Here is a 24,599-nt window from a genome sequence, read left to right on the forward strand (position 1 = left end):
AATGCTGTTAAAAATTTTGGCCCAAACTAAAAAATTCAGTCGTTATTAACCCCCAAACACAAGTCAGTGATAATCAACAACAACTTGCTCTTTAGTCAGACTTTTTGAGAAATGTTATTTCGAGCCGCTAAAAATGACCATGCCATACAAACCACTAATCATCTTTCTGTCATGCCCTACTCGCAATTTTTGCTAATGCCTGCTACTCTTCGAGGTCACGTGACCTCACCAATAAAAGTCAATGGGGAAATAAGGAAACTGTTGTTTTTGCGCATGAAATGATCTCAAACTATCTCAAGCACTCGGAATCGTGATTTCATGCACTCCTTGCAAGATCCGATGCTTTACTTTTGCATTTTTGACCTTCCGTGACGTCATTTATGACGTCACTACGGTCATAGGAGTTTCTCGTCAATAACTCATGATCAAATTGAGCCAGCGACTCGGGAAAGACACCAATGGACTCGGGAAGACCTCCCGAATCGAATGATATGCAATACGACTTCCTTCGATTAAGTTCGTGGCCTGATGGGCTCTGAACTGACCTTGACTCGAGGTCAACACCTTAAGTTGACCTCACCCTGACAAAAAGTATACCATTCGACGCGCCTGAGCCAGGCGAACACGATGGTGCCAAAATCGCTGCTCTGCGGTTATTTTTTGCGAAATTATTTACCAAAAACTAAACCCTACCTTGGGCTTTTTGACTTCACCTCAGAGGTTACCGGTTGACCTGGGACCTTTAAATCGGGTATCAATCGTTTCGTCTTGAAACGGCGCACACGCTTGTTTTTTCCGCGTGGCTCTAGCTCCATTAGGGGCGAAACGGCGAAAAGGGGTCGTACCAACCCTCCCCCCTCGGCTGGCCGAGGGGGGGAGGGGGGTCCGACAATAGGTCTGGCGAGGGTTAAGCAGCCCCACGTCGTTTTTAGCATGTTTGCTTGTCACTGAGATCAACAACTCAATCACAGATAATTTCTAGCACTTTTCCGGGCCCCCGGCCCAGTGTGCGCTGGTGCGGTACAAATAATGAGCCCACTTAAGTTGCCCGATTTCGTTCATCAAGTAAAGGAATGCTGTTTCGAGGTGGTTTACGCCTGCAGAAAGGATTGTCTGTGGTTAACTTTGAATGGTTTGCGGTTTGTGTCATCGGGACCGCCACTCGGGCGGGTTCCTCCGAAGTGGGAGCCAGCCGCCCGGCCCTCCCTCCGCTCGCACGGACCGACCGACCGCCGCGCCGGCGGCCACTTACCGCCATAGTAATCTTCGTCGTAGTAGTCTTGTGTCTCCTGTGCCTTGGCGCTGGCCCCGGCCGCCAGCAGCAGCAGCAGCAGCGGCAGCGCCGTCGAGGGCGGCATGGCGGCCGGCGGGCGGCGCGCGCAGGGGGAGCGGCCGCCGTCCGCGGCTGCGCCGGCCTCTACTGAGCCGCCGCGACGGCCTCCGGCCACCCGGCCCGCCCGGCCGGCCGCCACTGTTTATGTTAGACGGCTGCTAATGCGTCCAGCACAGGTCTGGAGGCGGACAGGCAGCACGGCTGAGTGCTGGCCGGTCTCAGCAGGCCGCAGCGACAGCTGCCCGCCAGACCAGGCCGCCGCAGGCGCTGCTACCTCAGACAGGAACGCTCCAGGCGCCAGCGGGCGTCAAAGGTTGCACTGGGCATCACAGCGCATCAGAAGAGGCATCACTTGGCACTTCAGGGCTTCATAGGTCTTCACAAATCGGTAAAGGATGACGATGACGATTAACTTTGAACGGTCAATATCGATTCACGATGTGCCTAATGAATGAATCATCACATCAACAGAGTAAGGAAAAATCATTTTGCTTTCGACCGTATATGTCCGCGTATTACATTTAGCCATCCTAAAACGGACACAAAATGACAGACAGCACAGGTCTTTGGTCATGTGACATCACCAATCCACACCATAGCGGAGAGGTGCCAGCTAATTGACCGTAACGCGTCAAGGCGTCACGGGACACGTCTTCATGTCCCGCCCTAAAACCGCTCCTGTGCAAGATCAAAGATGTGAGTAAAAACAGGGGAAACATTTTCCGCAAAGATGTCAGTTTCGACAGTGTCACCCTCTGGAGGCTGAATCGTTGACCTCAACTTAAATATGAGGAAATTAACCCGAAAGAGCTTTAAAGGAGCTATTGTATTTTTATCCAAGTGCCGCAGCTTTATTGGTTGCCGAGTTACGAACCAATTGCTAGAAGATTGTCTAAATGGGCGAAATTTGATCTTTGCTGACCTTTGGTAACGTGGCCTTTGACCTACCCTAAAGGATGACTGGCGTGATTTATTCGTGACTTTGCCGCTCTTTCGAGCCCCGCCTACCGTGTCACTACGTGACCCGTGAACCGAGCTAGAAAAGGAGATGTTCACCGTCCCTCCCTCCCCCCGTGGAAATCCAAGTTTTCAAGGGGGCGCGGGCTACTCTCAAAGCTACTCTTCGTTCATGTGTCAAACCACGCACGAACCAGTGCGAGACTTTACCTATTGTTTCATCAAATGTCAGTGAGCAGTTACTTACTCCAGAACAAAACACAGATAAAACAACCATGTATGTATTTGGTTTCATGTAATACGTGGTTTTATATAACCACGAACGCCATCCACTAGCACAAGAGAGTACGGTAAAAACTCTGAGAAAGATGTCGGAAAACAGTCTACTGTAGGTAGGCGAAAAGGTTTACGACTGCAGTGGGCACTAATCTCTACAAAAAAATATCTTATGATCACACTCCGAACGTGCGGACAGGGTAAATCGTGAGATCCTACGAACAACTACGCCTGATTTTTAATTATACTTTTGATAACTGAATAATGCAAACACAACTTTCGCTGTTTGAGCTACCTACGCTCTACCTGCAACCAGAGTAAAGTACAGAAAAAAATGTTTACAACTTGGCTCATCTAAAAATATATCCATGTGACGACCAGAAAAAAATTGAGCGATGTGAAATTTTGCACTTTGTCTCGAAAAGTTAAGTAACGACAGAACATAACCAAAACCAAGAGAAGTGTTTCGCTGCGCGTTTGTATCATGAGAAAAATATACAGCTTCAGGCTTCAGCCAGTAGATATCGGGCATATACGAAAGTCACGCAATACACCAGCCCCCACCGGTGAGTACAAACATCACACAACATTGTTTGAACTACATAGTTATAATATTAAATGGTACAAAGGTCAATGGATACCAATGTTAAACATTACCAAAGAAGTTGGTACGCCCTGCCACCATACAATGAGCGACCTGGACCTCGTTTCATAAAGCGAGTCCGTAACTTACGTCGGTATTTGGTCTTGAATTGCAAGTGCATGTGAAGCGATGACGATAGTTTGAATCGTTGAATTTATTTATCTTGTAAGCAAGAACAGAAGGGGGAGGGGGAAATAACTTTATCGCTTCACATGCACTTGCAACAAAAGACCAAAAACCGGCGTAAGTTACGGACTCGCTTTATGAAACGAAGCCCTTAACACGTAGAAACACCACCACGTGTCATAAAAATTCTACTGTAGCACACACTGCCTCTAATTTGCCCTTTGAACCAGTTCTGAAGCATGTGCGCGGGCAAAACTTATCAAAATTCCTTGTAACACATCAGTAAGTCCCATCTTTTCATAATGCTTCACCATGAATAGGAGAAAAATATACAAAATTAAGTATCTAAATAGCAATTCAAACGTTAATCAGCCAAAATTATGATATATAGGTGGGTAAAAAGGCTAACAACAGTGCACAAATAACCTAAAAAAAGGTTCAGAGCGCAGCTGTCTGACATTGTTTGGCGATGAGTGGCCATTGGGCGGTGTCCGTTTTGGACTGTGACCGACACAGCGCTTGTAGCGGCCGTAAACATTTGACCAGGCATTTCCGTAGGTCGGTCAAACGGCGTCCGGCGCACATCGGGGACGGGAGGGGCGCAGCGCGGACGGAGCGGACGGCCTCTCACCTTGCCGGCTCTCTGACACTGCCTTAATACCGAGACGGTCGACCTGGCCAGGCCCGCCGGCACCCACGGGACGGCCGAGCCGCGGTATTCAGAGCCGGAGCCGCCGGACCGCGGCCTCCCGCACACTCGGACCGCACCCGCTGCATCCCAGTGACCTGGGACGCACCTTCTTCAGCCAGCCAGCGCTCCCGGACAGCTCCTACAGCCGGCAGCGGCGGTCCGATGAACAGGCGGACGGTGGACTAGTGAGCGGCGTCCCTACTCCTCCACAGGGGAGACGGAGTTGTAGTCGGCGTGCTCCCGAATCAGCTCACCCCCGGACGGCTGTGGGCAGAGTTGGGGAGACGGTTAGCTTACGGAAACATATCAGCCACGGACAAAGAGAGCGTCGCAACTGTCAGAGAATCTCCCATCAAATCCCCATCAAACTCATAATACTGAAATGGAAAAACATGATAACACGAGGTTTATTGATATTGCCAATAACAGCTAAGATTTTTTTTCACATGGAAAAGGTATTTCTGTAAAACAAACAAATTGCACGATAACTGCTACACAGCATTGGTTATCTCTCAGCACCCTAGGCGTTTCTACAGACATTACCTAATGAGCCGAACTGACTAACACCAATTACTGCTGCTGATAAAAAGGACAGAAAAGGATGCAACACAGACATTGGGGCCGCACACGGGTTTAACATTCTCACAATGTCGAGACCAAACGTTTGAAATTCCGTAGCCGTATCACATAAACGCGCCACTTGAGACGAATTCATCCGTCGGACAAGATAAGCAGGTTCACATAGAGCTAGAGGTGACTGGGACGCTTCACATCTTGGTCATATGCATCTATTATTATACAATGCCACAGTCTATAAAAGAATAGTGCACTCTGCACGCACACAAATTAAGATGATCAAGCCAGTGTGATGAGTAATATAATATCGGTGAATGATAGTGTTCAATGCTGAATGCACTGTGTACATATTGAACGATACAATACACCCAGCACGATTATTCGGAGCGTGAAATAAAACAATGTTCGCAAGCAAATTCAGTTCAATATATGTAATATCCAAGAATCAGCGAACATTCTAACACTTCTCGTTTCCTATAGTACCGCACTTAAATATATGTTGAATTACATAATACATTCAAGCGGAGATGAAGATTTATAATTCTATCGTCATTTACACTCGAATACAATACAAGAGAGAGAAACTATACGGACTTGGTTATGCATTTTGCAAAAGGCATAATGCTTGGGAAGTGGAAAAAAGAGAATCTAAGAGCTGCTGAAACCGCAGTATTTACGCATGCAATAGCACACAACACATCAAACGATTTCAGCGGTTTGCCAGCACTAAAACCGCACGGCCAGTGATAGCGGTTCCTGTCGGTCATAGCGGAAGTCTGCCAAGACACATCGCCGATCTCTGAGACGAACCAGCTACAGCACTGCCAACCTGCCTCTGACAATGTTTGCAAATCGCTCCAGCTTCTTGCAACGCTTGGCCGGCGAGGAATTCGGTTTGCACGCTGGCGTTGGCCATCGGTCCGTCCCGAGGGAACGGTCTGCCGACGCACCGCGCCGGGCCGGTCTCGGGGGCCGCCGGCGCCGCCCTCGGACCCCCTATCCCCCGGGCCCAGTTATGTGTGGTTGGAAAATTCTGGGGGATGAGTGATTCTCAGTGATTCTACGTATTTCAAAGGCTGATTCCACTTTAACAGTATTTTTGTGATTTACTTCTCGCATTAAAAATGTTAAAACGTAAACATTACCATTTCCGTCAATGATGACTACAGTCTGTTCATGGCCCACGAGTGGCGGCACCGGTAGTCCATGACTATAATAAGCAAATGGCCAACGAATGGCTATAGCGATTCCAGACCGGTCGCAGCCAGAGATGTAGCGCGTGCTGCAGACTGCCGCAGCATCGCAAATGAGGTATACGAAGCGGCCAGAGCCTAATTCTCTAAGGCGATGAGAAAATCAAATTTTGAAGCTGAGCTAGCTCAGCCTCGCACGAGTGCCTAGCATGTCACACGAGTCAGCGGGTGACGTACCGTTTTCCTCAGATAAGCCTTACAAAAACTGTCTCGAGTTCCTCAAAACACATTTTCGGTTTCTAACGAGACCCGTGAAAATAAATAGCCGTACAAAGTGAGCTATGTCCGGCCCGGATCATACGGTGCTGTTGTGAAAATAAACTCTGGCGGCGGCGGCGGCTCGTTACCGGCGGCTGCAGCGGGACGCGGCGCGTTCCGGGTCCGGCAGCGACCGTGCCGCCGCACCGAGAGACCGGTGTGATCATCAGCCAAACAGGCGCACCAGGCGGCGTGTCACGTCACCCGGCCCGGTCCGGCCGGCAAACAGCGCTACCGAGCCGCTACAGAAACACAGCACTTCCGGCCGGCCGGACCGTGGCGTCCGCGGCACTGGTGGACATGAGCCGGGCTCCCGTTATTATGGCAGGAAACGTGATCAGATTATAAGAAATCTGCTGAATCAGGATAGTTTTTAATCTAACTCCTTTGTAAAGAATGGATGCTTTTGATCCGATATACCAGGCTTGAGGCTTCACTTCTCGTTAGGAAGACATGTCAATAAAACACTAGGCATTTTAGGTAGCTCGAGAAAGAAGATTTTTTTACATAAAAAGCGATTATGATTTCACGAAACTTCATTACGCGGACGAGCCAAGAAGCTTTACCATATCCCATCAGGTTTAATACCGAACTGTCAGACCTGACGCTGCTCAGATAGCTGATGAAGATAAGAGAATCTGTGACCGATAAAAGGCGACAGTCCTGCGGCTCTGGAGCCCGTACGCCCCAAAGTCTGTCAGCAAGCAGGCCTTGCCATGTCGACTGACGACCACAGTCGGGTGAACAGCGAGGAAAAAGAACCGGGCCGCAGATCGAAATACGGCTAAGACATAAGGTAGGACTGAGTTCAACAAATCCATTGCAAGAAGTGGTGGAAGTTTTCACTGAATGCCTCTCCACTTTCGAAGATCGCCACAAATACACGAAAATAAGCTCAGGAAATCAGCTTGCAGCCGAAAGCATGTCTGGTTTATGCGATGAATCACATGAATGAAATACATACACCGGCACATAACTGTACATTATCGGCAGCGTTTACACGACAGAGCAACGCGCGACTTGGTCCGCGTATCCTATTCGGGAAACTGCAAAAACGATAAACCAAACAGCGCCCGGTCCAGCCGGATGAAGGGGACAGGGCGTCCAGGGTCGTCACTCGTCAGGCTCACATTACCGCGGCCTGCTTCGGGAAGAAAACGAATAACGTTGGCGGCAATGATTTTCGTCGTTTTTTAGATAATCTTTATCGTATTACTCGTACGATGAGGTACCAACCATTGTCCGTGTTGAGAAAAGCACATGTGCTTCACACGAGAAAAATAAAGGAAATTGAAGCGGTTGCAAAAGCTCAGGCACCTAATTCCGCGCTTTATGAAGAAGTGACTGATGACTGGAAAATACCGCTGTTGGGATCTTGGGATCTGATGAAGACCACTGCACTGATCCTCTCAGCCTGTGGACATAACAAGCTTGCATGGAAACTGTGCCAGTGCGCCATGTATCCTGCTACCGATGCCATATCGATTATGCGCTCTGAGTTTGAGGTCGACATCACGCTCTAGAGGTATGATCAATGCCCCTATGGTCAGTAGAATGGCGCTTCGATAGGCACGTATTAATGCTCAATCACCCTGCAGCTGCTGTGTCGCCCTAGACAGCCTTTGCGGACGGTAGAAGGTTCGTCTGCTGTGCGTCCCCCCTACCCCACGCTGTCACCCTGTTATGTATGAAGTTCCCCTGGGGTCGGTCAGCGACCGTCCCTGCTATTCCGACCCACACTGGCCAGCCGGCAGCGTCACAGTGCCGCCAAACGCAAACAAGCGGAGCCACGGCTCAGGGGCCGTATGACAAAACAAAAACACCGCGCACAGGCCGCAAAGTCGGTCATAAGCCGTTCTTGTGTCCCCCCGCCCCGCCTGAGTGGCAGACAAAACAGACACTGTCGGGAGCAGTGACCAGTTACCGGGCAGGACGCGAGCATGGCACACGGGCGGAGGGGATAGACAGATCCTTAGCTGTGGTTCCGTTTGCAACAGACTGCCTCCCTGACCCAGCCGTACCCGGTGGGAGCTGGCGGTCCACCAAGGCGCCATCGCCCTGAGACGAACCAATGCTTCTCCCACGCTCAGTATCATCCCATCCTCTACCCCGCGCCGGCTACCTCCCCCTCCTCCGCCGCCGGCCGGCACGGTGTGAAAAACGTCCCCCATCCACCCACACCCCAGCCCGCAGAGCCGGCCGGCCTGGCAACTGATGCATTTGCCAGATGATGAGCAAGGGCGGGGAGGGGGGGAGGTCAGAGTCCACCGCTCCGGTCAGTGACCTCTTCATACGGAGGTACCACGCACATCACGGGGCAGGGGGGGGGGGGCGCACATACGCATGGCGGTCCAGGTCTGGTTGTTTATTCAGATGTGACGGAGGTGCGTAGGCTGGTCCGTCTCACTTGTCCGGGGTTAGTTGATGAGCAGTTAATACCGTTATTGCAAGGAAGGAAAAACGTGGGACAGAGCAAGTGAGTAAGTGAACGAGAGCGAGAGAGAGAAGGTGTGTGAGAGTGAGAGTGAGAAAGAGGAAGACAGCGAGAGAGAGAGAGAGAGAGAGAGAGAGAGAGAGAGAGAGAGAGAGAGAGAGAGAGAGAGAGAGAGAGAGAGAGAGAGAGAGAGAGAGAGACCGCACCACAGTCTCGTTAGTGACTCGCCTGTTTGGCTCCGTGCCAGAGGAGTCTGAGCTGCCGTCGGATGAGCGCTACCACCACGACAGGTAGCAGGGTGAGCGGCACCAGGTACAGCAGCGCCGGCTGGGCCGCCTCCATGGCGTACAGCGCCACAAACGTCACAATCAGACCCACGCCGTATCCTGTAAATGATACAGAGAGGGTCACCACCAGGCCCAATGCAGTGTCATCACAGGCTCACCGCCATACCCTGTGTAGACAAAGAGCGATGTCACTTCCACATTCACTTTAACCCTCGCTCGTATGTGGGTGAAGGGGGTCGAACGGACCCCCCACCCTCATTTTTCGCGAATAACTCTCGTACAAAGCGGCCGATCGCGACGAAACTTTCATTTCCCTCGAGTTGAGCAATTTTACACCTACCCTGAACATTTTATGACCCTGCCCCAAATGACCTCTGACCTGTGGGCTGTGACCGAGTTTTACTTCTACATGTTTCTAGGCTAGCTTTTTGGAGCTGAATTCGAATTTAGCAACTATTTGAACATTTACGAAGCAGTTTTGGTGCCTTTGTAACATGCTACGAAGTTGTTAGAGGCGGTTGACACGTACTACGAATGCCCGGCAGGACCCCTACTGGTTGACCTGACCTGACCTGACCCGACCTGGCCTAAATGCATAAAGATATCTGTGCTAAAATCTAGCATAATTTTCGTGATCAGCGCCCCGAAAACATACCAGCCTTGGGTCATTGACCTGACCTGAAAGGTCAACCAATGACCTAGACCTTAAAATTGGGTATCATCGGCTTCCTCTTGTCACGGGCAAACTCTCGTTTTTACCGCGAAGCTCTAGCTCGATCAGGGGCGAAATGGCAAGGGGGAGGGTCCAACGGACCCCCCCCCCCCTACGTTCGCGGCTGGCAAAACACCAATACGGGCGAGGGTTAAATAAAGGGTCATCACGACAGACCCACGTCCGACCTCACACTGCGATCTGTACGAGCATCACACCGTGACCGCCCACGGAACGGACACGGGGCACGCTGCACCTCGACAGTACCCAGTCCTCACCTGTGGCCGCCGTGACCAGGTAGGCGTGATAGGCGATACCGTGAATCTTGTCAATGGACGCACAGTACGCCACTATGAAGCCCGGCACGATGATATCTCCGTAACCTGCAGAAAGGAGATTTTACATGTCAGTGACGGATCGTGCGCCCGCATCCATCAGAAAACGGGAAATACATATAAATACCAGGTAGCTATGCACAAAACGCACACGCACGGAGAACATTTCATCCAATTTATACGCCTGTCTGATACAACTACGCTAAGTTTTGATGCGGCCTAGTTAGTTATGAAAGAAGCTTTAGGAAGTTTTTTGTATGCTATCTAGTATCTACCACCTCGTGCTGCGGTTGTACGGGGTTTCATATCAGTGGTTCTTTCACTTTACACAAAAAGTTTTCACCAATGCGCCCCGATACCCCAGTCCCACAGATACTCCCCTCTGGTTACTGACCGAGCAGGGAGAAAGACTGCGGCGACTGGCACTCGGGGTACTGCGAGTGCACGATGTACGGCACCTTGAGCACCATGGGCAGGATGTAGTCGCCGCCACCGGTGGCCACCTCCACCATGATGCTCTTGCCGTTCTGAAAAGACGGAACGACAGATGTCAGGACACATGCAACATATTTCGGCTGGGAGCTGTGGTCAGCAGCTTGACAAGGGAAAACAGATTGGTGAAAGGTATCGTATTCTGTCCCATCTACTATCGCATCGAATAATGCAATCACTACACCATTTGCCCTTATGCATAAATATCGTTAGGCTAGCGGAAAGATACAAGTGTTTCAGCATTGCTTCTATTCAAGTGGCAAATATTTAGACTCCGTCATACTCACAGCTGTGAACAACGGTGTGATGAACACGAAGAAAATGTCGTAGATGAGGAGACCGACGGCGAAGAAAGTCATGATGCGCAGGTTGGGCAATCGGCAGGAGCGGATCAGCGATAGCCTGAAAACAGACGGGCGGTCAAGAATCAAGAATCAAGGTTGTTTGGGCTCTGGAAGAGGACGTCGAGGTCACGGATTACTCCGTCGATGCGGCCCAAATGTCACGGATTATCTTTTAATCATGCCACGCAAATCACATATTTGAGATGAGAAAATTAGGCAGGCATAGAGTGATGACTAGTATAACAACTAATAAAAATTTGAACTATTGCTGTTCTCATTTTAAATCGTACATTCCGTCCGATCCAGAGGGCGCACAGAGCCGTCCTATAAAAGATCGCCTGTCGGCCGCTGCACTAATCTAGAATATGTACCTCCCCACTGCTCACAAGAACAGCCAAGCACTAAAATTCACCAAGTTTCAACACCACTCATAACGGACAGTGTCATGCAGCTAATCGCAATAAAATTTCCACCCTGCTAGCGAGCAAACTAAGCGCTACAATGTCCAAGCACAACTCACGTGAAGGCCACTCCAAGCACGTCCTGCAGCGCCCAGCCCCAGACGTCGTTATCACGGAACACCAGCCAGACGATACCGGCGGCCAGCGATACGGCGAACAGGAGCAGCTGGGAGACGCGCACCCGGCACGAGCAGCAGCGCGTCGTCACCGCCGGAGCCCTGTAGGGCAGCGGGGAGTCAGGGAGTCGAGAACAGTGTACAGGCAGCGCGTCGTCACCGCCGGAGCCCTGTAGGGCAGCGGGGAGTCAGGGAGGTGAGAACAGTGTACAGGCAGCGCGTCGTCACCGCCGGAGCCCTGTGGGTAGACGGAGAGTCAGGGAGGCGAGAACAATGCACTGGCACAGTCCGAGGACACAGCTAACTAGGGTTGTCTACTCCAATTACTGTCAGCTTATCTCCCTTGGCTTACCCATAGTTGGCCCTTGCAAACCGGTCGATACCCCCAGCTTTCCTTTCTTGGGCCTTCCCCTGAACTAATTGTTCATTACAAACCGAGATCCAGCCTGCACTGGGTTTTCCATTCGGCATTTAATGAAACCCAGTCTGCTCTGCATTATTCACAGTCCGAGGTCACAGCTGTCTCAGGTAAGCCCAAAGTTAACTCACAGTCCGAGGTCAGAGCCATCTCAGTTTGTACTACTCACAGTCCGAGGTCAGAGCCATCTCAGTTTGTACTACTCACAGTCCGAGGTCGCAGCTGCAGGGCATGCGCGCGTTGACGGCGCTCAGGCAGGTGTACACCCCGGACACAGAGCCGATGAAGAACAACACCAGCACCACGTAATCTGCCAACAGACAGACACGGTGAAATGTGGAAACATGGAGCTCAGAGACACTACATGGCCAATTATAAGTTCGCGGAAAATTTAAAGCATATTCACGACGGCAGCTTTCAAATTTGATAAGACCTTCAATGGCTGATTGTTATGATACTTACAAAAGGAAACGTCACTCACAACTTCTATAAACTTAAGTTCGCCTACGAAAGTTTTGAAATAATCCTACTCTTAAGGATAAAACTGAATCATAATTGTACATGACAGGTAGCTGACCCACAAACCACAATGACACCCAGCTCAGTCGTAACTCATATCCTCATCCGAGCACGATTCAGACCCTTCTAACGGTACTTACACATAACCTTGGGGAAGAAGTAGGAGAGCAGCAGGAAGGTGATGATGAGCGCGATGGCGGCCACGGCAGAGATGACCGTCACAGGTGTGGAGGAGAGCTCGCCGGCCGCCGGCTGGGTGGTGGTCACTGAGGCCGAGCGGCCGCCGGCCGGGCCGTCACGGCGCGCCTGCTCCTCCTGAGTGTGTCTGCCGGGCGGTGGATACCGGGGTCAGTCCGTGGCAGGCGACAAAGCTGGGCGTGGTAGTGAGGGATTGATGCCCATGGCATGGCCAGATCGCATGCCCTTCTGCCGTTCAGCACAAAATCCCCAGCGATGTCGCGGCAGTTTTCACAGGTTCGCACACCTTTCTAAAATGTATTCCAAGACCAACGACGTATTTAATATGTTTCTTGAGAAGCATGAGTTGCTGAGCAACAGCATCAGCAGTCTAGAAATGCCCGTTTCGTTGATTGCCAGTTGCAGTTCAGAACTCATCTTTGATCTTTGATGCTAACACGCCCGCCTGCCCTGTTCACAGCTCGTAGTCTTGTATTTAATCGACTGCCGTACAAGTATGCTTATAGTGTGGTATAATCGTCTGTTGTACTTACAGTTCGTATTTGACAGTGGCGCTCCAGATGGCCCCGAGCAGGATGGTGGTGTTGGCGATGACCCAGATGATGATGAGCCCGTAGTTGAACAGGGTCTCCTCGGGGATCCCGTACTGGATCGCCTCCACCGGCGGAGAGGCGTTCTGTGATGGGTCGGACACGTCAGGTCAAAGCGCCATAACATACTACGACTAACAAATAGGCATGGTTATCGGAATCGGCCTCTTGACCAAACACAACAGCAAACACTGGCCCACCCATGATATCGATCGATTTCCGATCAAAACTGACAGCGAGAGTTAAAGGGACCCTCCCACCTTCAAAAAAGTTAATGAATTAGCATGAAAGTGATGTCGCTCGGTTCAGAAAGAGCAAAAACGAATATCTACCAAATTTCATCGAAAAATATTCACCGGTTTTCAAGATATTAGACTTTTACTTTTGTTTACTTTTTGGGATCTCCGCTGTAACCTAGCGACTTTATTTGAAAGTGCGGCATTTGTTGCGCGCAAAGCAGCATATACCACCGCGTGCTACAAAACGTTTTAGTCAAACATTTAACGGACGTTCGAAAGCCTGATGACGTCATCAGACTCCCGTAATGGTTAAGAGATAGGAATCACGCTGGTCCCACCCTGCAAGTAAAAGGAAGAAATTTCTTGAACACCTTAAAGCTGCGGGTGTTGCGACCAGGATAAATGGTGGTTTCTGAGCCTGGCCGCAAACTTGGCTATCTCAACTCAAAACTAATGTTAAGGTGGGAGGGTCACTCCCTTTAATAAAAAGTTAACGGTTAAAATTACACTTACGCATTCTACTTGGCGTCGAGATGCAGCAAAGTTAATAATCAAGATGAAAGAAGCCCAAGCCGAACAACGATTCGCCGCTGCCCTGGGGCCTTTAAATCGTCACAGCGACTAGCTGAACGCACTGGGACCGACGGTAGGCAGTACTGACCACAATCGCTGGCACGTGGCGCCAGCTGATGAATGTGACGGGCATCGGCGAGCTGTTGGTGCTGGCGGCCAGGTCATCGTACGACTCGTTGACCTGGATCACAATGCCGGCTGCCTGCAGCGTCTGCAACATTAGAGAATCGGTAGGAGGGTTACTAGTCAACTCAACATAGCTGGCTGGTGGTTGAGGACGACAGTGAGGTAACCAAACAGAGCGGTTGGAGCATGAACGTGAGACCGTCAACCGGAACCGATGGACGAATGAGCAGGGCCGGTTGAGCTGTGATACTGATAAAGCACAGTGGTGAGACGACTGGGATAGCAGTCAGAGTATGCGGTAAAGCCAGAGCGGGGTCGGCGCAGGCGGCACTCACCAGTAGGTTAGCCACCCGCTGGTCGATGGAGCAGTTGGCCGCCTTGGACTGGTTGAGGAACACCCAGCGGCCGGCGGTGGCCGGCGTTGGCGCCGGCGGCGGACCGCAGCCGTCCCACTCGGTCAGGTCCGACACCGGGTGACTCGTCTGGAGGGTCACACGCACAGAGACACAGAGGTCAGGTGGGTTCAGGTGGATATGTGACATCTCAGAGGTCGCTCTGATTTAGCCAGCTTGCAATTAGGTCGTGGCACAAAGAAAAAAAAAACGACCAGAAGCCGACAAAACACAATTTTAAGAGTGAAAGATGCAATATGCCATACAAGTTCGATGTTAATGTCCAATTTTTAGACAAATGTAGAGTAATAATGCATACAATATTAAAAACATAGAACATTGTTTACTACTGACAATGTATCACTCAACACATAACTTTACATTTACACTGCATCTTACCACCTGGAATAGAGCACCCATCTTTGCACCACCCACCGTGTTGGTGCTGTCCATGGTGAGGTTGTGCACTTTGGGGAAGTAGGTGACACAGTAGCGTCGGCCCTGAGCGCCATCTGTCGGCCTTGTCTCCAGCAGACCGTACCTGAACACAACGTCCTGCTTCGCGTGCAGATGCTAGAACATACCACGACACTCTCAACTGAGAACGAATGACGGTCACACATTGTATCCCTGGTGACTGGTGTAGTGTGCGAAATTCATATATCCTACCGCCTACGCGCGGTTACGATGCAAGGTGTCATCACCGGGCACCGATCTGAAATTGTATGCTAAATAATCCACAATAGTCGATAAGGTGCTATCAGTCAAGATCAGCGTGGATAATAAGTCAAGCCTCATTGGGCCGGGTGGGTGGGGGGGGGGGGGGGGGGGACTGTGGCAACCAGGTCCCTTGAATCAGGCTAGGAACGATAGCAACATTGTAGCATACAACAAATATTGCTTTATTGATGTTAACATTCAATAACATAGCGTAAAAATGTAAAATGAGTACTCACCAATGGGAAAACCACAAAGAAACTGATGATGACAGCCAGAAGATGCTGAGAGGTCTCCATAAGTAAATACTATGTATTTCTGGAATGAGGCAGGGAGGAGCGTTAGCTATGTATGTAAAGGCCTCTTTCCGGCTTCCGCCGATAAAATAGCCGATGTTGATGGCTGATGCCCACATGATTAATTCCACACTTTGTTTGTGTACAACTAGGGAGCCAGAATGTGGTCAATAAGGCATCAATTTCTGTCCTAACCCTCGGCGGCACGGGGGGGGGGGGCTAATGCAACCACCCTAAGGTTTCTCGCAAATAACTCGCGTAAAAAGCGGCCGATCGCGACGAAACCTTCAGTACCCTCGCATTGATAACTTTTTCACCTACCCTGCATATTTCATGACCCTGATCCAAATGACCTTTTACCTGTGACCTACTTTTCGAGACCATGTTTGGCCCGAATCGCGATTCGGCGTATGTCGGCTCGCATTAGTTGCGCAGTTGCAGTCTTTTCGTGGTTTCAAGCGTTCAAACATGTTATTTGATGTTGCTCACATGCATTAGGGTGTATGCCAAGGTCACTTGAAGGTCAGGTCAGTTCAGGTCATTGACCTTTGATGACCTCGGTTCACTATTTCTAGTTTTACATGCTTCTAGACTAGTTTTTGGAGCTGAATTAGAATTTGGCAACCATTTGAACATTTACGAAGTAGTTTTGGTGCAATCGTAAGTTTTACCTTGTGCCGTCGAAGCGAAATGGCCTGTGCCGGCGAGGTTCAGAACCTCGCAAGCCTCACACCAGACTGAGAGGGTTCAATGCCCGGAAATAATACCCTTGATCGCCAGTCAGCCCAGTGAACCCTCACACCTGGTATATCCCTCAGAGGTCGGTGTGTTCTCCTTCAGCTCCAGCGTGAGGCTCCCACAGGCCGGCATGAGCCCTCAGCTGCTGTCGGTGTGGGGTCATTGGAAGCCGAGTTTGCAGCTTGAGTTCGCAGAGCAGATGAATTAAATACAATGAAAACGCAAGGTTACGTCGGCCTCTCCGAACCCGTGTTGCCACATCTTCGGACTGCAATATGTTCAACTTTTGATTAACCTGGCAGCTGCCAGGGTATTTCACCACACACCACTTACTGGGCCTGGGGGGGGGGGGCGCGGGGGGGGGGGGGGGTAAACGCCCCCAGTTCAAGAACCAGTACCGTAAAATGGGGTGTTAAGGGACAGTTTTGAGGTGTTTTGTTATATAACTCAAGAATGGTTGGAGATAGAAGCATCAAATTGTCAGCATTTTATGTGGAATTTGGTGCTTTACATGCCTGCCACATTAAAGTTTTTAAGATTTGTCCTGCATATTATTTTTTTATTATTTTTCATCACTGTCCCTTAGCACCCCAATGTGGGGTGTTAAGGGACACCTATATTATTCCAAGAAATGGTCATCAAATGCCCACAATTGGGATGTGGAAGGGCACACAATTTATTTATTGAAATGTTTCGCATATTCTGTCACAAAACAAGTCAGGTTCATTCACCACTAATGACCTTTTTAGCCAATTACGTGTAATGCGGTTTATGCTTGTGGAAAATGTGCTAATTATAAGGTAAACAGAACCAAAAAGTAATCTTCTGTCATCAATAAAAAACCATGTTGAAGCTTGTCACTTGTCATTATGTTGCCCTCTTTGTTTTAGCCTTTTTATGATGACATTACATTTACTTACATCAGTCTCCATTGACCCATCATTGTAAAAGAGAGTGTTGAGATGTTTTGTTACATAACTTAAGATGTGTTCGAGATAAAAGCATGAACTTGCCAGCATTTTATGTGAAATTTGGTGTTTTCCATGCCTACTTAATTAAATTATATTTAGATATTATTTTTTTATTTTTTCTTCCCTGTTCCTTAGCACCCCACATCGACCTCAAAATATGCATGTATCTGGAAAAGAGGAAGAGGATGATGAATGAATGGGTGGATTTGCACAAGTTTTTCAGGAAACATGTGCAATACATGTGACAATACACCTATGCATTCATTTTCCCTGTACACCCACTAGTTTATGTGGTACACACAGAGTTTTGGAGATGTTTCAATTTTGTGAAAATGTAGCATGATTTTCAAATCCATTTTTGAACCAAATCACTTGCATGAAAAACCATACCATTTTCTCCTATGGTCAAGAGCAAAACAGTGTCAACTACCACACTGAAGTTTTTATTGAACCTTCTCAAATTAGGAAGTTAATATGACTCAAAGTTTTTCCCACACAATTGTCCCTTAACACCCCACTGTCCCTTAACACCCCATTTTACGGTAACTAGTAAGCATGGGGGAGACAGCAAATGAAAGTCCCATAGCTCAGCCTCGGTAGAGCATTGGACTCTGTGTGGTGAGAGGTGGTGAGATCTCGCGCTCCCAGTTATAAAAGTCCGGGTTTGAAGCAGACAGGCGCTCGATGTTTATGAGCCTCCTAATAGGTATATTTGCGGTTGGTGGCAGGCAGTCACCAACCACCAAATCAGCCAGTGAAAGTCTGTGAGGGGACCGAACATGCGCAGCGATGTGTGCTGTGTGCACATTTAACTTAGGACTCTAAATTCTGCCATAGAACAGAAATTGCGTGATTGGAGAATAGACGGTCAATTGCCAAATCCCTCTTTTGCACCCTGTGGCCATATTCATAATCACGGGTTAAGTGTTGGGCAAGAGTAACGGGTAACGGGTTATTTTTGTGGCCGTATTCACAATCGATGTTTACCCCTGATGGTCGCCCGGCGCCACGCAAACAGCACCTGGCCTGCGTGGTGCCGTCTGCGTGGCGCCACGCTACCATCAGGGGTAGACTTCGATTGTGAATACGGCCACAAAAAAATAACCTGTTACCCATTACACCTACCCCTACCCTTAACCAGTGATTGTGGATACGGCCACTGGGCTAAAAATTGAATAAAAACCACACCATATTGCCACAAACCATGTATTAACCTAGAAAAAAATGTTCATACAATCATTTAATGATGTACAATACAAGCAGAAATAAAAACATCCAATCTAACCTGACCTAACCTTACCTACTAACCTACACCTACAACCTACCAATATACAACCTACCAACCTACAACCTACCAACCTGCACCTACCAACCTACAACCTAACCTACAACCTAGCCTACAACCTGAATCTACTTATATAGGTACCACATAACCTTACCCATCCTCAATGAGTGGTTGGGTGTAACTTCTATGTTTTGTGTAAAAAGTACCGTAAAATGGGGGGTGCTAAGGGACAGTTGCATGGGAAAAACTTTGAGTCATATTAACTTCCTAATTTGAGAAGGTTCAATAAAAACTTCAGTGTGGTAGTTGACACTGTTTTGCCCTTGACCATAGGACAAACTGGTATGCATGGGTGGAGAACCTGCCCCGGCCACCCCGGCCGTGGCCGGGGTAACTTTCAGCCTACCCCGGCGCGGCCGGGGTAACTTTTCTACTCTTGTAAATCCTAAAAGCTGTCTCCATACGAGAAAAGAAAACTCACGCTCTTCGAATGTTGACTTCCATGGGCGTAATATTGCAAATCAGGTAGGTATTTACCATTTACTTAACTTGCCATAATCTCCAACCCTAAGACCCGCGTGTGGTCGCCAATGCCAAGATTGCTCTCAAATCCTGTTCAGTTTCGAAATTTTGGCGCGCCTTCGGCGCACTTTTTCAAAACTACTGCTTGACCTCATTGCCTCCAACTGACCTGCCACCAACCGCAACCACACCCGTTTATGAGCGTACCCGTCAGGGTGCTCATAAACACCGAGCGGCCATCATGCATCGAACTCGGACTGTTGTAACCGGGCCGCGTGCTCTCGCCACGCGGAATCCAACGCTCTAGCAACTGAGCTACGAGACCGGGACCGGTCGATATTCCTGGATCGACTCCCTGTTTGTATTATAAGAGCCGCCCAACATTGAAAAAGGCTACGCCCGTGGATGTCAGTGACCTATTTTAGTGCTTTGCTTGGTTCGATCTGTCAATTTCTCTGTAAAGCTTCTACTATGGTGAGTTGTCTTTTTGTAGCTATTTTGAGACACAATGAAAAGCTGAAAACGCAACATTTAGGTACTCAAAATGGCATATGGTTTGGTTTGGGTTCGGTGTGAAATTGGAAGTTTAAGTAAAAAGAAATAATAATTTAAAAGGAAATTGCCTTTTCGATCATTCCAAAAATGTTATGAATAATACGGTGTCGGATACAACGCTCATCCTTGAGCAAACACAGCACCCTATTCCATGCGTCAGAATAGGGGTTTGATGATGACCGTTGAGAACAACGTGAGTATATCGTCTTCCCGCGACTATCGGTCGCCGGCCGGGGTAACTTTTTCAAACATTCTCCACCCATGCTGGTATGGTTTTTCATGCAAGTGATTTGGTTCAAAAATGGATTTGAAAATCATGCTACATTTTCACAAAATTGAAACATCTCCAAAACTCTGTGTGTACCACATAAACTAGTGGGTGTACAGGGAAAATGAATGCATAGGTGTATTGTCACATGTATTGCACATGTTTCCTGAAAAACTTGTGCAAATCCACCCATTCATTCATCATCCTCTTCCTCTTTTCCGGATACATGCATATTTTGAGGTGGATGTGGGGTGCTAAGGGATAGGGAAGAAAAAATAAAAAATAATATATAAATATAATTTCATTAAGTTTTCTTTCAGTAGGCATGGAAAACACGAAATTCCACATAAAATGCTGGCAAGTTCATGCTTTTATCTTTAACACATCTTATGTTATGTAACAAAACATCTCAACACTCTCTTTTACAATGATGGGTCAATGGAGACTGATGTAGGTAAATGTGATGTCATCATAAAAAGGCTAAAACAAAGAGGGCAACATAATGACTAGTGACTAGCTTCAACATGGGTTTTTATTGATGACAGATGGGTACTTTTTGGTTCTGTTTACCTTATAATTAGCACATTTTCCACAAGCGTAAACTGCATTACACATAATTGGCTAAAAAGGTCATTAGTGGTGAATGAACCTTACTTGTTTTGTGACAGAATATGCAAAACATTTCAATAAATAAATTGTGTGCCCTTCCACACCCCAATTGTGGGCATTTGATGACCATTTCTTGGAATAATATAGGTGTCCCTTAACACCCAACATTGGGGTGCTAAGGGACAGTGATGAAAAATAATGAAAAATAATATGCAGGTATAAAGCTTAAAAACTCTTTTATAGCAGGCATGTAAAGCACCAAATTCCACATAAAATGCTGACAATTTGATGCTTCTATCTCCAACCCTTCTTGAGTTATATAACAAAACACCTCAAAACTGTCCCTTAACACCCCGTTTTACGGTATCATAAGCATCTATGTGTGATCTCACTTTTCTAATTTAGAAGGATGTCAATGTGTTCTTTCTTTTCATGATTTTGTTTTGTGAATTTCTTCAGTTTTAAAAAGAGTGCAAAATAGGGAAATGACCTGATAGAGTGCAGGGCCAATGCATCAAGCTCTGCTTAGTGGGTGCTCTGTCCTTGTGAATCACTCCATTAAAAGGGTTCCGACTAAACTTATAAAAAGAGCAAGACATGACACTTCTGATAAGTACCTTAAAAATAAAGTTAAAGGCTAAACATCAGGTCAAGATCAGGTCAAACACCTGAAATTGGGCTTTCAATAGCGTGGACTTCAGGGCCCTGTTTCACCAGTGATAGCAGCACGCTGCTATTACAAGTGTCAAATTGAGTTTCCATGGAAACCTCAACAAACCAAGACGTCGTCAACCTGTGTGATGTCATCAAATATTGCTGCTAACATCTTCACAGCCGTCCGATCAAACAAATGTATCAAACGTATTCAACAAGACAGCAGCCCTGTTCCAAACACAGCTATGAAAAAGCTCACGGTTACCTACACGAAACGTCATTAGTGTGACGCCATCACATTACGTCAGCTCGCGCAATTTGATAGCAGCGTGCTGCTATCACCGGTGAAACAGGGCCCAGAACATCATACGGTATTCTCTTAGCAGATGTCGCCCCTGCTGCCATATCTAGTAGGGTAGGTTGTAGGTTGGTGGGTTGTAAGTTGCAGGTTGTAGGTTGGTAGGTTGTAGGTAGGGTTAGGTCAGGTTAGATTATGTTTTGTTATATATTTGACTGTGAAAAGACAATTGTGGGGCCCGTGATATGTAGATATCAATATGGCAGCAAGGGCAACGTCTGCTAAGAGACTAGAGTGCAGAATACCAATCATACTGGGTATCTTAGTCTTGTCATAAACTAGCATTTAGGATTGTGCGCAATACTATCTATTGTCTACATGCTACACAAGTGCCGAATTCATGCAGGGGTCAGTTAAATAGGTAAAATTCGCTGATGGTAAGTAGCAGGTTAACCCTCAGATGTATCCATGATTGTGATGTATCAAATGTTATAAATTCAACTTCCAGGATTGAGCTTCCAAATCCTTTGTATTTAAGTGAATGACAACAATTATACAATCCTAAAATACCATGTGTAATTATTGTCATTCCCTCGAATCGAATACATACAATACAATCAAGTGTGATAATTCTGAATTTGAATTCACATTCCAAGTTCTTGCTTTATTCGGTATGGATCATGTCGTCTATTCCAATTCATACAATTCAAATTTGATTAAAAAAATAATCGATTGCACTTCAAGAGAGAATGCAAGAACTTTGCCTATAGAGTATAAGGACAAAATTAAAAATTAAACAAGCAAACCCAACAAAACAGCAAACCCAAAAGCGCTGATGCAAAACCCGCAAAACTCGAGTTGAGCATGGCCTTGAGTTGAGCTGAAGTTTTTTTTTAGATATGGTAGCAATACATGGCGACTCAATTTGGTCGAAGCTAGACAAAAGAGTTTCAGGCAGGTCAAGGTTCCTTTAGTCACGTGATATATAAAAATCATTTGTCTTATGAATTTTAATTCAAAGAAATTTTTGTCAGAAATTTGTATGAAGCTATTTCAAGCGATAATAGTCAAAATTTTGTTGTTGTGAATATTTTTATCAGCTTTATTCAAATGCAAATAAGCAGATATATTCAATATGATGACGTCAATAGCTAAGAGAATTCCCTCGAGGCTAGTCTTCATTTACGTACAGTCCTAGGGCGGGTTTATATCAGGGCGGTGTTTCACGGGCTGCTGCTACCACGCTGCTATCAAATTGCGCGAGCTGACGTCACACTTGTGGTAGTGTTGGAGCAATGGGCATGTTGATGTCTCCATGGAAACCCAATTTGACAAGTCGTAAAATCGGCGTGCTGCTATCACCGGTGAAACAGGGCCCAGGGCCCTGTTTCACCGGTGATAGCAGCACGCTGCTATCACGTTTCGCGAGCTGACGTCATGTCATGACGCCATACTGTTGACGTGATGGGCAGTTCTGGCGCACGATTGCCGCGACCTTGGCCGCGGCATTAAGTGACGTATGAGCCTCTAAAAGTAAGAGTTTGCGCAGTCATGATAGTATATTTATTTTTAATATATATATTTTTTAATATAATGTATTTAAAATAAGTTGGGTTAAAGAAAATTTGGACGTTAACTTCGAACATTTAGTTGATGACGTAAAACAATATTGCGGCAATCGTGCGCCAGAATTGCCCCTTACGTCAGTGATGACGCCATACCCCTTACGTATGGCGTCATCACATTACGTCAGCTCGCGCAATTTGATAGTAGCTTGCTGCTATCACCGGTGAAACAGGGCCCAGAGCTCTGGGCCCTGTTTCACCGGTGATAGCAGCAAGCTACTATCAAATTGCGCGAGCTGACGTAATGTGATGACGTCATACTGCTGACGTAAGGGGCAATTCTGGCGCACGATTGCCGCAATATTGTTTTACGTCATCAGCTAAATGTTCGAAGTTAATGTCCAAATTTTTCCTAAACCCAACTTCTTTTAAATACATCATATTGAAAAAATATATATCAAAAATATATATACTATCATGACTGCGTAAACTCTTACTTTTAGGCTCATACGTCACTTAATGCCGCCGCCAAGGTCGCGGCAATCGTGCGCCGGAACTACCCATTACGACAACAGTATGGCGTCACGACATGACGTCAGCTCGCGAAACGTGATAGCAGCTTGCTGCTATCACCGGTGAAACAGGGCCCTGATCGGCGGCCGGCTAGTACTCTTGCCCGCGCTCACATACGTGCACGTTACCCCGGCAACGGGCTATTGACCAATGAGAAGCGAGAAAAGTGTTACGTCACTGCGATTTTTCATATACCTGTGCCCCCCGGACGTGACGTAGTGTGCTCGCGCGCGTGCAGGGTCTCTGCGATCGAAAAAGAGCGCTAGCAGCGCGCCACTCGACGCCGCAATTGTCAAAAGCGGCGTGTTAGTATGCTTTATTATGAATAGCCCCGTTTACATAGGAGTTGCCAGATTCACATGCCAGCTCGATCTACTTTCAGGTGTTCGGACTCGGCCTCCGCCATGTCGACAAATGCTGCGCAGCAAATACAAAATCTAGAAATGTGGTAATGGAGTTCTGGCCACCAAATAGAAAAAGCCTGCCAAGTTTATGATGCTCTTCATGTTATGTAGTTTTGATAATAAACGACGCATGGGCTTCAAATGAATTGTACGTCGTACATTTGGGCATCATATGAGTGGAATATTGCAAAGTTTTTACCCAACATTTAAGCATAAGACTAAGTTGTTTCCATGAAAGCGATGAAAATAAAGCTGATTGTTGAGTTCGATGAACTCCTTGCAGCTTATATTTAGTGGATTGCATTTATTCATATTCTGCATTCATTTATAGAAAGATCAAATATGTAACACCCCTTTTCCCGCTTACCTTCAACCTCTGAGCAGTGACATTTTCTTGATCGATTCAAAAGGCATGGAAACACCAAGCAGAAACTGAGTGCGTAAGATATTTGGTAGCAAGTATCACATACGCTCTAAATGACTTTCTAAGCAGATTCGAGAGTCAGTAATTACCTATTTAATCACGTTGCGCTCATTCATCAAGTCAAACAAATACCTAAACCGATTGGTAGCGTCATCTAGGCGATCATAAGTGCCAAACTGCTAGTTGAAGACTTCTATTATAGATGGCACTGCTAGACAAGCCAGAGCATAAGCCAGAGGATTTTACCACCGCCGTGAAAAATTCCTAACCAAAGGCGCAATCCGGTCCCCTCAACATAAAACTCCCGATATTTCTCTGACCAATCAGAGTAAGCCTTGCTCGGCGCTGATTTGCTAATCAGAAAATGACGT

The 24,599-nt window shown here is 47.5% G+C and overlaps 2 protein-coding genes across 14 annotated transcripts in view; both read right to left on the reverse strand.

The window, feature by feature from the left end:
- Positions 1 to 1,402, reverse strand: part of LOC122364199 (fibril-forming collagen alpha chain-like) — a 42,149-nt gene extending 40,747 nt beyond the window's left edge. For 2 of the 3 annotated variants that reach the window (XR_006253508.1, XM_043334350.1), the window contains exon 1: positions 1,253 to 1,402. Coding sequence is in view for 2 of the 3 variants with exons in the window: in XM_043334350.1 (XP_043190285.1) it covers positions 1,253 to 1,358 (106 nt within the window). In the remaining variant the exon portion in view is untranslated. The remainder of the gene's footprint in view (positions 1 to 1,252) is intronic. The other variant, XM_043334351.1, reaches the window with a different exon arrangement.
- A 1,153-nt stretch (positions 1,403 to 2,555) lies between these two features.
- Positions 2,556 to 24,415, reverse strand: LOC122364209 (signal peptide peptidase-like 2A). 11 transcript variants are annotated; one of them, XR_006253514.1, is made up of 15 exons: positions 24,172 to 24,410; positions 15,306 to 15,384; positions 14,785 to 14,922; positions 14,293 to 14,439; positions 13,920 to 14,042; positions 12,963 to 13,105; positions 12,372 to 12,556; positions 11,920 to 12,022; positions 11,238 to 11,396; positions 10,661 to 10,775; positions 10,276 to 10,408; positions 9,825 to 9,929; positions 8,776 to 8,933; positions 3,492 to 4,290; positions 2,556 to 3,269 (listed from the first exon to the last, which is right to left on the reverse strand). XR_006253514.1 is itself a non-coding variant. In XM_043334374.1 (14 exons), the coding sequence occupies exons 2-14, from the start codon at positions 15,363 to 15,365 to the stop codon at positions 4,225 to 4,227; spliced, it is 1,635 nt and encodes a 544-aa protein (XP_043190309.1). In that variant the 5' UTR covers positions 15,366 to 15,384; positions 24,172 to 24,415; the 3' UTR covers positions 2,556 to 4,224. The 11 variants fall into 11 exon arrangements, 3 of the variants coding, with proteins under 3 accessions (XP_043190309.1, XP_043190312.1, XP_043190310.1); XR_006253515.1 differs by having other exon boundaries at positions 2,556 to 3,284; positions 3,485 to 4,290; XR_006253521.1 differs by lacking the exon at positions 24,172 to 24,410 and adding an exon at positions 22,086 to 22,109 and having other exon boundaries at positions 2,556 to 3,284; positions 3,485 to 4,290.
- Between the last annotated feature and the right edge of the window lie 184 nt (positions 24,416 to 24,599).

This window comes from Amphibalanus amphitrite, unplaced genomic scaffold, assembly GCF_019059575.1.
Source record: "Amphibalanus amphitrite isolate SeventyFive unplaced genomic scaffold, NRLGWU_Aamphi_draft 000661F_arrow, whole genome shotgun sequence".
In the NCBI taxonomy this organism is placed as follows: Eukaryota; Metazoa; Arthropoda; class Thecostraca; order Balanomorpha; family Balanidae; genus Amphibalanus; species Amphibalanus amphitrite.